The sequence below is a fragment of the Malus domestica genome, chromosome 03 (assembly GCF_042453785.1).
Source record: "Malus domestica chromosome 03, GDT2T_hap1".
NCBI lineage: Eukaryota > Viridiplantae > Streptophyta > Magnoliopsida > Rosales > Rosaceae > Malus > Malus domestica.
Genome location: NC_091663.1, coordinates 18,250,589 through 18,263,164, shown reverse-complemented (window position 1 = coordinate 18,263,164; position 12,576 = coordinate 18,250,589). Strand labels below are relative to the sequence as shown.

Genomic DNA, 12,576 nt, shown 5'->3' with positions numbered 1-12,576 from the left:
CTTACCTTTGGTTGGAAAACCAAAACTCGTTGGAGTTAGCTTGGTAATGCACTGTTTGCATCTCCATGCCAGCCGAGGTAAAGAGAAGAGAGAAAGAGAGATAATGAAAGAATGGGAGAGTGTCATGACTGTCGGCGATGGTGATTCTATAAGGGGTCTCGCCAGAATGGGCGAGTGGTTGCATTTTGATGGTCTCTGCAAAACAGAGAAATGAGAGAGAATGGAGGAGAGAGTTGAGAGGGTTAGAGGGAAATGGGATGTTGTTGCAACACAAGAGAGGTGAGTGAAGAAAGGGAGCTCCGAGAATATGTGGAGGAAAGGGACACATGGCAGTAAGAGAGTGGTCCAAAAGTTTGAAGAAAAAAAAGAGTGTTAGGAAGAGATAAGGGACACGGGATAGGCAGGAGTAGGGGTGTGGGCCCACGTGACTCACAAAACAACTCGCAAAATATCTCTAAACATGAATTTACCAAATCGCCCTTCACGTTGTAAATTTGTAAAATTTCCATCGTAACTCCAATTCAATTTTGCTTATGCCCCCGTGTTCGTATAGTCGTGTACTACGCAATTACGCTAAAAGAATGCGTCACACGTCACTCTAAACAATGGTCAACAAAAGTCGAAATCCTTGCCTCTGGGGGCATTTTCATCAAATCACTCTTTTAGAATTTATAAAATCATAAAATTTGGGATGAGTTGTCACAATCTACCCACCTTAAAAAAAAAATTCATCCCCGAAATTTGAAATTGACATTAATGAAAATTGACTCTTTAATGAAAATTGACATTATTATTGAAAGCTGAATATATAGGATGAGAAAATTAGAAGTTTAGATATTGGGTGGAAAAGTGAACTACTATGCGAATCGAATTAGACATAAGGTTACTTCGGACTGCCACTCTTTATTATAGGAGACAGTCAGAAAGATTCAAGACTCCTAATTTAACCAGTAGGCTACTTCTTTCTCACTCAGAGTGATTAAAAAGGATCAACTCTCCGATAGTTGGACACCCTCCTCCCCCCATGGTCCCCTGAAACCCTACTTTTAGTTTATTTAAGCATTTTATTCCTCAATAATGTCTTGATTAGTGTTCTAAAAATAAGCCTAGGTGGTGAAGGTCTGACTCGATTTAATGCAAATCGTTTTGAAAAATCGGTCTGGAGCTAGGTGGTCTTAGGCGACACCTAGGCGGTTTGGTTTTTTCTTTTCTTTTAATTAATTGTGTGCTTTTTTTCCTTTTTAGTTTCATAGTGGTATGCTTATGGAAATTGTGTACCTAATTTGTAAGGGATGGATTGACTACAAGTTCATGCAATTGTGAAATGACTTGGAGCACTTTTCAGAGGATACATACAAGGAAAAGAAATAAACTAGATACAACAAGGTTAAATAATTTAGTCTATGTTCAATCCAATGCAAGGATTATGAACAAGAAGAATTTAGTCTATCAGCCAAGAATACTCCTCATTATGATTATATGCTTACTGTGTTTTAAATATTGTACTTGTTGGAAGGATCTACTTTGTTATTCTTCTACTTCTATCAAGTTTTTTTTTTCTTTCTTATTTACAAGATATACAATAAATTTACAAAATCCACCTAGGCGCTAGGCCCCTGCTTGCTGCCCGACTAGCGTCTAAAGTTTTTTAGAACCTTGGTCTTGATTTAAACTAGGTGGTTCTTCAAACCAAGTACTAATCAAATTTGTATGATGTCCATAGCGCGCAAGACAGTGAGTTACTCTTATTGCCTGACAACGAACATAGGTAAAACAAACCCCAGTGATCCTAATCGCCAATGATTTCACATCCTTCATTATCTGCCCAACATAGGACATGTCAAGAGATACACAAGCTATTATGATTTGGAGCGTATTTCTCTCAACATCCAATTTTTATGTCCCATAATTGTTTCCCATAGCAAACCATGTGTAAGTGCCATAATTTCAGCATAAAGAGGAGATGCAATATGTTCAAAGAGTTTGAGATGAAGGATCTCGGTCCTTCGAATTACTTCTTAGGGATCGAAGTGTTTGTATCATCAAAAAGTATTTTTCTATCTCAATGCATGTAATTGAATTGTTGACGAAACATGAGTGCTTGCTTGGAAACTTGGTGACACACTAATAAAGATCAATTACAAGTTGTGTATGCATGAAGATCAATACCAACCGATAAGGAACCATAGCAGCACCTTGTTGGAAAGTTAATATATTTGCTCACACTAGGCTAGATATTCCGTACACAATGAGTGTGATTAGTCAGTTCATGTATGATCTTAATAATATTAGCATCGTGGTGATGTTTGTAGCATTTCAATTCCTTTGTATTACGTATTGTCATTCAATTTCATATCTTTTATGTAATTTGATACACGCATTTTTTAAGGAAAAATGAATTTAATTAAGGGAGAAGCCTCGAGAACATTCAAGACCTCTATTTAATTTTACGTCACCTTTATTTTCTCCACAATCGTTCTTCATTTAATTTACTTTCTCACAAGTAGATTAATCTTAATTTCATTGATTTTCAAATTCTTTTTACTTTCTCACTTGATCTTCACCATCATCATCATACATCATTTGGTCGTTCGTTTAAAACCTTATCTTCAAGGTAAAGAAAGAGCCTAGGTCGAGAAGAATTTCTTACTCAGCCGTTTAATTGTTGGATTAGAATTTAAATTCAAGGCGCAAACCCAATTTAGCCTCACATCTTTTCTACGTTTGCCAACCTAGGCCACGTAGTGCCACGCTTGCGCATCTAAATAAAGGACAAAAAATCCTTCTAAGCCACCTGGTCTTGCCAAAAAGAGGGAAACATAGAGAGAGAGCATGAACGATAATGAGGTTCAGAAAGGGAGGAGATCGAGAATTTCAAAGAAGGAAAGACAGAGTTGTGTGGAAGAGAATGAGATTTGAAATTTTGAAGAGTTGATGGAGTTGCTGGAGTGTGTATTTATACGAGAACAATTTAGACATTTCACAGGTAAAAATAGGATTCATTGGATTAATCATTTTTGTGGTGGTAGAGTAGTTGGACGATAGCTCCAGTAGTAAAAAGTTAAAATATAAGCCCCTGTGGTGCAATTTGTTAAGATTTAGGCCTAAAATTGAAAATTTTGTCAATTATATGTTAATTGTTAGTACGTGAGGCTCACATGTGAGACTAAAATGATAAAGTTAGCCTCACATATGAGCCCCACATGCTAACAATTAACGGAGAGTTTCGTTTTGCTTCATATGTGTAGCTCACATGCTAATAATTAATAAAGAATTTACAAAATTTATAATTTTAAGCCTAAATCCTAACAGACTTCAACAAAGGGGTTTGAATTCTAATTTTTTTTTTTTACTACACGAGTTATCTTGTGACTATTCTATTACTACAGAGACTAATAATCCAATTAAGTTAAAAAAAATATGATAAAACAACAAATTTATAGGTAAAGGATCATTTTAACAACCAACTTGCGAGTGGCGGGTAAAATGAGTTAGAAAGAATCGTCAAAGAGATTCGGTGGGAAGGACACGTGTGAGCACTGTGGTGACTGAATAGTCAAGTCTTCGCTCGCTCACAATGAATAAAGTAGACAAAGCAGAAAGCACACCGAAAGGGAAACTCATTGTGCTCTCTCTCTCTCCTCCCTCTCTCTCTCTCTCTCTAGGGTTTTCGCTGTCCCCTTAATCCCAATTCCAGCTTCATCTCTGCAATCAAAGATCCATTTTTTTGGCTGTATACAGTTTTTCATGGAGGTAATTAAATACTTTTGTGATTTCACTGTTTTGGTTGCCCTGAGTTGATTGAAATAATTTTCCATTCGTAAGAAAATATCAGAATCTCATGAATTGTGATATTCCCTCTTAAATTAAGTATCAAACACTGTTTGATTGACTCTGGATTCTTCTGATTGTTGGTTATCACGTGTTTTAGGGTACTTGATTGCTTTAATTCTGAATTCAAGAGGATTATTTGCAATATTTAGAGCTCTTAATTTGATTTTATGAATTTTGATCTGTTTATCTTGGTGGGTTAAATTATTTATGGTTCTTAGTGTTGGCCTCCCAGTGCTAAACCGGTTTCTTTTGTTGTAAATTATTTGATTATGTACATAATTTTTAAACTACACTGGTTTCGATTGCGTTAATGCTTCACCTTCATTGTTTAGTTTCTATGTCCCCGAGGAAAAGAAGTGATGTGAATTTGTATATATTGTATTTTCTAAGCCTGTAATGTTTGCTTTACAGGCTCCGGGAGGAGAAGAGACCAACAAATCTGATGCCCACTTGACATCAGCAGCAGCTTTTGTGGAGGGAGGAATCCAGGAAGCCTGTGATGATGCTTGCAGTATATGCCTGGAGGCCTTCTGTGACAACGATCCTTCTACGGTATATATAAATAGTTTAGACACTATTATCTTTTCTTTTATGGTTTTCCTTTTAATCAATCCTCATTTGCTTTATGCAGTTGACCGGTTGCAAGCATGAATTTCATCTTCAGTGCATTCTTGAGTGGTATTTTCTGATTTCCATTTTTTAGTGTTTAATGCTCATTTTTCCTTTGTAATTTTTTGTTGTTGATATGATAGTTAGATTTTCTTATTCTTATTCATGAAACGCGTATGAACTATAACACGGGATATTAAGGTAGCCAAATATTGCGACTGTGGAAATAAAGATTAGATGTGGGCTTTGCATTTGTGTCAGAATCCTTTAGCCAACTCTGTTCTAGTTCCACATCTTTACTTCTAGGGAATACTCTGTGCGGTATTAAAATTGAAATAAGTAAGTAGGTTATTCTCATTTTTGTCCCACTACCGCAACACTCCCCCCCCTTTCCTTTTTCTCTCCTAATAACTCAATGTGATTGACTTTTGTGAAAATTACAAAATGTGATGTTATAATTGGCATAATAGCTACTCCAATTCTAGTTGCTAAAGCCTTCAAATATACTTCACATGAAATCTCATTTGGTCCCTTTGTATTTTTGAAAGTGTGATTAGACAGTTCTGTATTGATACATAGGTTTGTTCCCATTTCGTCCTTGAGGTACTCAACAGGTTGCCTTAAGCATTGTAGGAATAGATTAGAATGATCATACTGTCTTTTCATATTAGTTTCATTTCTAGTCTAATTACTTTTGTACTACCAACACCATGCCTTAATCAACTTGTACAATAATGACCTGGGCATAATTTGAACCCAAAGGGTATAAATCTGTATCCTAGCTTCTATTACGAAATGAATCTTTCTTTCAATTATTATGGTTATCAGGATAGATATAATGAAACTTTTATTGGTTATCAATGGATTATATTAACGCAAATTTGGTCACTGGATGTTTCGGTTTAAGTTTAGATGATGCCAGAAGCTCGTTTCCTGCACAGTTCCCTATTATCTTTAGAGCGATGCTAGCATCAATTGCTGCAACACCCACTCGTTCAGTTGCTTGTTGCCCAATTGGCACGTGGCTGTCCTTTTAACTTTTTTAAAATGTTAGTTTACCTTGTATGTTTAAGAACCATGTTTTTCCTACTTATTTACTCAATTTCCATCTGCTCTTCCACCGTTTGTAGCTTTTTACATCCCCTGCTTCCCCTCTTTTTCTAAAGCCAGAACTCATTTCTGTATTTCTTTCTAATTACACATAAAACTATATTCCAAACAAAAGCAACGGACTGCCGTCACTTAAAGGTAGGTCGTACCCAGTGCACAAGGCTCCCGCTTTACGCAGGGTCTGGGAGAGGTGAATGTCGGCTAGCCTTACCCCCATTTATGGAGAGGCTGCTCCCAAGTCTCGAACTCGAGATCTACCGCTCATGGGCGAAGGCACTTGCCATCGCACCAAGTGCACTTAAGAGTAGGCAAAATTAATAGAAGGAATGCTCAGTCAATTACACACAATGTATTAAAAAGAAATATAAAAAATTAGAAAGAATGACCAAGGAGAAGATAACAAACTGAGACAAAAAGAAAGAAAAGAAGCGAAACCATTTTATTTCAGCTGAGAGAACCTGAAAGGAAAGCAAAACTAAACAAAAACTGTAATGGCGTTTTTAATTTCTTGGTGAAGATTAAGTATGACGCTCCTGAAGACCCCAATTTTCAATTTCCTTTTTTGTTATAATTGGAAATCTACAAATTTCTTTAGAACAGAGGTGACTAATTGGAGGAGTGACAGTGCTAGGTTGGGACCATTGTTGGGCCTGAGAAACCAGTGGAAGGCAAGTGAGGAATAAGTAGTTAAAACATGGGTTTTAAAAATGTGAGTTATATTAACATTTCAAAAGAATTAGGACAATGTCAAATGGGAAAAAAATGATTGAATGAGTGGCTGTTCTAGCAACTGATCTTATATTGATGATTTACAAAGTTCTCAAAAATTGAAATTTCGTTTCAATTGTAGGTGTCAGCGAAGCTCCCAATGCCCTATGTGCTGGCAACCCATCAGCTTGAAGGATCCCACTGGGTTAGTATTTTGTTACTGGTCCTGATATTCCATTGATTCATATGACTATTAGATAATGATAAGGTCTTCATTTTGTGTGTATTTACAATTTTACAGCCAGGAACTGTTAGAGGCAGTAGAACAAGAGAGAAGTATAAGGTCGAATCCACCTCGAAATACCACAATATTTCATCATCCAACTCTTGGGGATTTTGAGTTGCAGCATGTTTGTATTCTATCTTTGTTCTTTATTGTCATTAAGTCAAATGTAGTATAAACCTACCAAAACAGGAGATTCTTATTCAATTTTTTTTTTTTGCCAATTTTGCTCCTGATGTAGTTACCTATGGGTGTAAATGATGCTGAACTTGAAGAGCGTATAATCCAGCACTTAGCTGCTGCTGCCGCAATGGGTCGGGCACGCCACATTGCCAGAAGGGAAGGACAAAGGAATAGGTCATCAGCTCAAGGTCGTCCACAATACCTGGTCTTCTCTACCAATCCTAATGCACCTCAGGCTCATGCTTCTTCTTCCCCTGATCAGATGGGAGAAGGTGAACCATCTCCTTCAATTGCAGTAACTTTCCCGTCGCCTCCTATGAATAGGGAAGAATCTTCTCAAGTAACCACTCCTGTTCATTCGTCACAATCTGGTTCTGTTTCTGCATCAGCATCTGGATCTAGTAATTCGGCTCTGAATCAACAAGGGTCCTCCATGAGCAATAGGTACTAGATTCTTCAGTTTGGTCAGGATATATGTTGGTGCATAAAATCACATATTTCTTGTTATCTTATCATCATTTTCCTTTAGGAGGTCGCCTAGTCAGTCATCCCCAAGTACCCAAGATAGAGCTGGACCATCAGACTTGCAATCCTTTTCAGAATCTCTGAAATCTCGATTTAATGCAGTATCAACGAGGTATTAATATGCTTTAACCTTTGCCATTTAATTATTCCTTTTCTGAATGAGTCAACCCCCCACCCCGTGGCCCCGGCCAATAAAAAAAGACAAGTCTTTCTTGTTTCATAAACATCACAAGTATTGTTTCTCATTTTAAATTAGATACAAAGAGTCAATTTCAAAGAGCACAAGAGGTTGGAAGGAGAGACTGTTCTCTCGCAATGCTTCCATGGCAGATCTTGGTTCAGAAGTTAAAAGAGAGGTTAATGCAGGGATCGCAACTGTATCACGCATGATGGAGCGTCTGGAAACAAAAGACGATAACACAATTAATGAGGCTTCTGTGTCAAATAGTTTAGACAGTCCGGTTTCTGAATCAGACAATCGGCGGATATCAGAAGGGGATGGTGAAAATTCTTTAAATGACCACAATAGACCGGCCGCCTGTGCTGCAGGTTCTAGTTCAAATTAGGCATTCTTGAGCAATTGCATTAACTCAAAAGAAGTTCTTTATATAAGGTAAGTCTTATGAATTGAATTTTGTATGCATTGAAGAACTCGATATGTAGTTTTTGTGTTTTTCTTTTCTCAATCCACTTGGATATTTTTCCTGTAATGTTTTCTTTTCTTTTCTTTTCTTTTTATTCAGTTTATTTTTCTCTCGTCTTTCGGGTCTCCATGTTTTTTGCATGAGTTTCATGTCTTATTCTCAAGTTGGTTAATGTATTTATTGCTTATCTTGATGAATTATATTGGTGTTTGATTTGTGTGTTGTCTTTGTTTCTTTTATCTGTATTGTGGCTTCATATTTTAACTTTTTGGTAGTGTGGAAGAAATAGGCATGGATTTCTTTGGGAGTTCAAGATTTGTGCGAGGAAGGTGAAGGGTTGTTTTATGATCATATGTGCATTCTATACATGCCTTTTTGTGTGGACTGTTTCCTTGGCAGAAGCTGCACTAATGATGTTCCTGCATATAGGAGCATTTTCTCTTTTAAGTATCATGGTAAAAACAAATATTCTTCACCAGAAGCTCTCTTAGCTGAATGCGGAACCTTGTGGTTTGCATCTCGAGCAGAGGAATTTTGTGTTTCTTAAGGTTAGAGGTTGTTCATTGTTAATGTAGTAATGTGCCTTTGAATAAGGTTGCAGCAGCCATCTTTGGAAGGGCAAGAAAAAACGATTTAAGATTTATAAAGGTTCCAAGTAATGAAAGCTAAGATATCGGTCTTGTAGAGCTGGGGTATTCATAAGTTGGAGGCCAATTTGGTAATCGATTAACAATCGGATAGCTTTTTGGTGTTTGTGGATGGAATGTGATTGTATACCTTAAGAGGAGTTGATATGCTTCATCTCTGAAACTTATGCACACCAAAATATACACAAGCTAGTAGACTTCTCTGTCCCTTTCATTTTCATCAACTTCGTGTATTGCATGGTTTTATTTAAAGATGAATTACGGCCAAATTTAAGAAGGGGTGTCATTGTTGTATTAGTTGCGCAGTCTATGCTGGTCCTATTCAGTTAACATCTTATGCTGATGAATGTGCTACAGCTTACATATGGTTTAGCATCATATCTTTCGCATCTGTGGTGCTGTGTTTCCTGTATTCAATTGTAACTATTGTTTTTATATTTTGGATGGTCTTAGGTGTGAAATTAGGATGAGCTTATAATTGTTGAAAACTAATGCATATGAATAGTTGCATAGATCTATGAGCTAGCAGCCTGGTCCAGTCACATAATTAGTCAGGCAATCAATCCTTGTGGGTGCTGTCTTTTTATTGAACCATAATCTTATTGGGTGTTGATTGGACGAATTTCAGTTCATAAATGTGGTTGATCAATTCAACCAATTCACTTTGCTCACTCTGTACCCCCAGGTCAATTACCTTTACCATTCATGCACGTTCGCATTTCGCCTTACTCTTTTTCTCTCAGAATCTTATCTTTTCCAACAAAATGCATGGTCGTCACATATCAGTCTAATTTATGACTCTTGTTCCGTGTAACTCCTGAAAAGGAAATGCTAAAATCCACTACCACCAAATCTGTGACACACCTTTCAGTCTCTGATCCGAATCTCCTCTCTCGCTCTACCTGTTCATGGATTGTTCAAGTGACTGCATCTTTGGAATCTGGTTATCCTCAATTTGCAGGACATGTATATGAGTTGATAATTTTTCCTAGATATCTATATCAGGAATGATCTATGGGAGTACCATCAATGAAACCAAATACCAAGTTACTTCAAGCCCTCACCTCGATTTCCATGGACAAGTGGCATTTGACCCAAGTTTCAAGGTCTCTTACCCTGTGCTGGACGAGGGACTTTCAAAGTACCGAGGATATTTAGTCACAACCACAATGCACTACTCAAGCACTACAAAGCTAAATGCAGTATAAAGACAGTAAACAAGGGACTTACAAAATGACACCTTTAAAGGAGTTATTTGATAGTTCTCTGAGTGTATTGAGTCTTGATTCTTGTCATTTCATATTCCTCTGTCTACTTTTTGTAGGGATCAGCCTATGTTCTGTGTAACTTTGAAGTCTCTCATCCAAACACAGGTTAGGGATAAGGTCCTCAAGGACAGCCAGAACTCAGCGACCGTTGAATTGATTGTTGTGCAATGATTGAGACTTTAGTTGATTGCAAATTGCACCAAGCACCTGGTGATGGTAAAAAATGAAACAAAGAACCTTTTATTGGGAAAATCTCTGCCCTTTGTGAGGGAATTATTTAATGAACCCCATGACTAATGTGCGGCCTTTACTATATCATGCAACATTTAGATGTGCTGCCTCTTACTGAAGAGTGAGGATTTTCATTCTTTTATTGGCTTTTTACCGTGTATATTTGAGTTCATTACTCTTGCCATCTTTGTTAACTAGTGATTACAGTATCTTCTGTTGTCTTGTCTGCCAAAGATTTGATTTGCTTGGTAAACCATGACCTTACAGAAAGCTACTCATTTAAATGTAGGTGGAATCGCCCCTTTGAGCTACCAGAGCCCTGTGGATATGATGCTTTGCCATCGTCATCGTCTTCCAGTGGATGGTCTGTTTACGTTTGGAAAGAGCATTGGTTTGCTGATTAAGATCTGATTCAGAATAAAGAAACCATAGAGTAAATGCTCTACTTTTTAAACCTGAATGCCATTATCTGCTTGTAAATTGCTTTATCTTATAACCTATTTATGAATATACTTATGTCGTACATGTTAGGTGTCTTTGAATCATACATACATACATGTAGACAATTTACTTTTATATGGGATTATACGGTAATTTTCTTCGTGTTGTAGGTCCTTTGAATATTTTTCATTCTTCTGCCAAATTATGTTAGGACTGAACTTAATGTTGTGGTACTATACACAACAGCATCAAATTGTCTAAATGTCTATCATCGGGCTAGTGCAAGTGTAAATAGGATGCGCTGACGAGGAAGTCGGTGCAAGTTGGTGCCAAAGTGATCATTGTTGAACTAAATAGTATATCTCGGATGATTATGCATCCCTATTGCATTTGAGATGTGAGATTAGTTGCATATTGTATTCTCTTCTTATATAAAACTACGTAAATCCTATATATTACACTGATGCCATTGTAATAAGGCTCTTAAGACGTCTCTGTCTTTGTCTTTGCCCTTGCCCTAAACTTATAGGGGTTCTATGTATTTGCCCATGCCCAAAATTTGGTTGTCATCAGTAGCTGTTGTCGTGCCTGTACTTGGTTTGCTTGCCGTGAACCATGCCCTAATTTTCCTTAATAGGTTTTGTATTTATTTTTATGGTTCCGATTCCGGTTCTACCAAGGTTGTCGAAATGTCTACCAGCGGGTACGAGACCAGCAGGGATTTTGGGCTACCAGTGATTTCCAAATTCCCTACTGGTCTTGTAGTTCCCGCTTGACAATCACTGGTTGCACGGTGGGACATATCATTTGAGGGAAAAAAACCTTGGTCCGAACGAATATGATGAAACTTATGCTAGTTGAGAGGAAGATGGTTGTTTAAGGCGTGCTTCGATCCTTAATTTCATCCTGGAGTCTTGGTACATTGTGGAAACGTTGTCCCACTGCCCATGTTGTGTGGAAGTTTGCTCGGTAGGCTTATGTCGTAACCACAATCGCTCGAAGTTGTTGCAACAAATTCGTCACTAGTCAAAATGGTGAACTTATGAGAAACTGTTGGCTATTTAGGAGGCAATTGAGTATTTGCTTCCAAGCAAACTTATCAACTTTTAGCTCGTTTGGAAGCGTTTTTAAAATGATTGAAAGCACTTTTAATGAAATTTTGGATTCTAAAAACACTTTAAGTGTTTTTTTGGAAGAAACATTAAACATGTGCTTCTTGTTGGAAGCGCTTCAAGTACTTTTCTAGGATCCACTCAAATTTTTCCTAATTATTAGTTTCAAAAACATTTTCACTAAAGCACTTTACATCAAGTTTTATTTTTGGGCACATAATTAAATTTATATATTACTCTAAGACATAATTAAATTTATATATTTCTCTAAGACACCCATGTAAATTTACAAGAGGATAAATTAGGTTCTCATTCTTCATTTTTCTTTCTTATTAATTGAAACTTTGTTTCTTTTCATTTTGGCTTTTTAGCCAAAATGGTTCCTGAGATTTCAAATCAATAGAAGTGGTCCATGAGATTGTTCATCATCCATCATTTTGGTCATTCTATTAAAAACTCCATTAAGTGTCCCATAGCTCTTGGCTGGAAGTTTGGGCAATTTTCAAAGTTTCGTAACTCAATCGTTTCATAATCAAATTCGACCCATAATATATCAAAATGAAGATAGGAAAGTGTAGACTAAGATTATACATATTTGGAAGCCCAATGGTTGCCGAAGATGGTCAGAAAATAGCTTCAAAGTTGACTAGTCCGAGAGAAAACTGGAAAACTCACCGGAAACTGGGTAAACTTTAAACGTTCATAACTTCTTCAATACTCAATGAAATCAAGTGATTCTAAAACAAAAATCATACTTCTCAACGAGACGAAGAGAATGGTACCTTTTTGACGGCTAACTCGCCGTGGTTTGGCTGAAAAACGGCTCGAAAATGGCTAACTCGAGACCAAGACAACCACTTTCGAGTTGTTTTCTGGAAACATACCACGGTGAGCTAGCCGCTGAATAAGGTACCATTCTCTTCGTCTCGTCGAGAAGTATGATTTTCGTTTTGAATCACTTGATTTCGTTAAGTATTGAAG

The 12,576-nt window shown here is 37.1% G+C and overlaps 1 protein-coding gene across 3 annotated transcripts; it reads left to right on the top strand.

Annotated features, from left to right (window-relative positions):
• The first annotated feature begins 3,594 nt into the window (after positions 1-3,594).
• LOC103424041 (E3 ubiquitin-protein ligase RHF2A) lies at positions 3,595-10,643 on the top strand. 3 transcript variants are annotated; one of them, XR_011579312.1, is made up of 10 exons: positions 3,595-3,753; positions 4,246-4,386; positions 4,466-4,512; positions 6,404-6,466; positions 6,563-6,671; positions 6,786-7,171; positions 7,257-7,364; positions 7,509-7,865; positions 9,549-10,163; positions 10,332-10,643. XR_011579312.1 is itself a non-coding variant. In XM_008362112.4 (9 exons), the coding sequence occupies exons 1-8, from the start codon at positions 3,748-3,750 to the stop codon at positions 7,816-7,818; spliced, it is 1,170 nt and encodes a 389-aa protein (XP_008360334.3). In that variant the 5' UTR covers positions 3,597-3,747; the 3' UTR covers positions 7,819-7,865; positions 10,332-10,643. The 3 variants fall into 3 exon arrangements, 1 of the variants encoding a protein (XP_008360334.3); XR_011579313.1 differs by lacking the exon at positions 10,332-10,643 and having other exon boundaries at positions 7,509-7,911; positions 7,996-10,005; XM_008362112.4 differs by lacking the exon at positions 9,549-10,163 and having other exon boundaries at positions 3,597-3,753.
• Positions 10,644-12,576: the final 1,933 nt, after the last annotated feature.

Coding starts and splice junctions, on each gene's coding strand:
- LOC103424041 (XM_008362112.4), top strand. Junction 4,513..6,403: donor CTTCAGTGCATTCTTGAGTG/GTATTTTCTGAT, acceptor TTTCAATTGTAG/GTGTCAGCGAAGCTCCCAAT. Junction 7,172..7,256: donor GGGTCCTCCATGAGCAATAG/GTACTAGATTCT, acceptor ATTTTCCTTTAG/GAGGTCGCCTAGTCAGTCAT.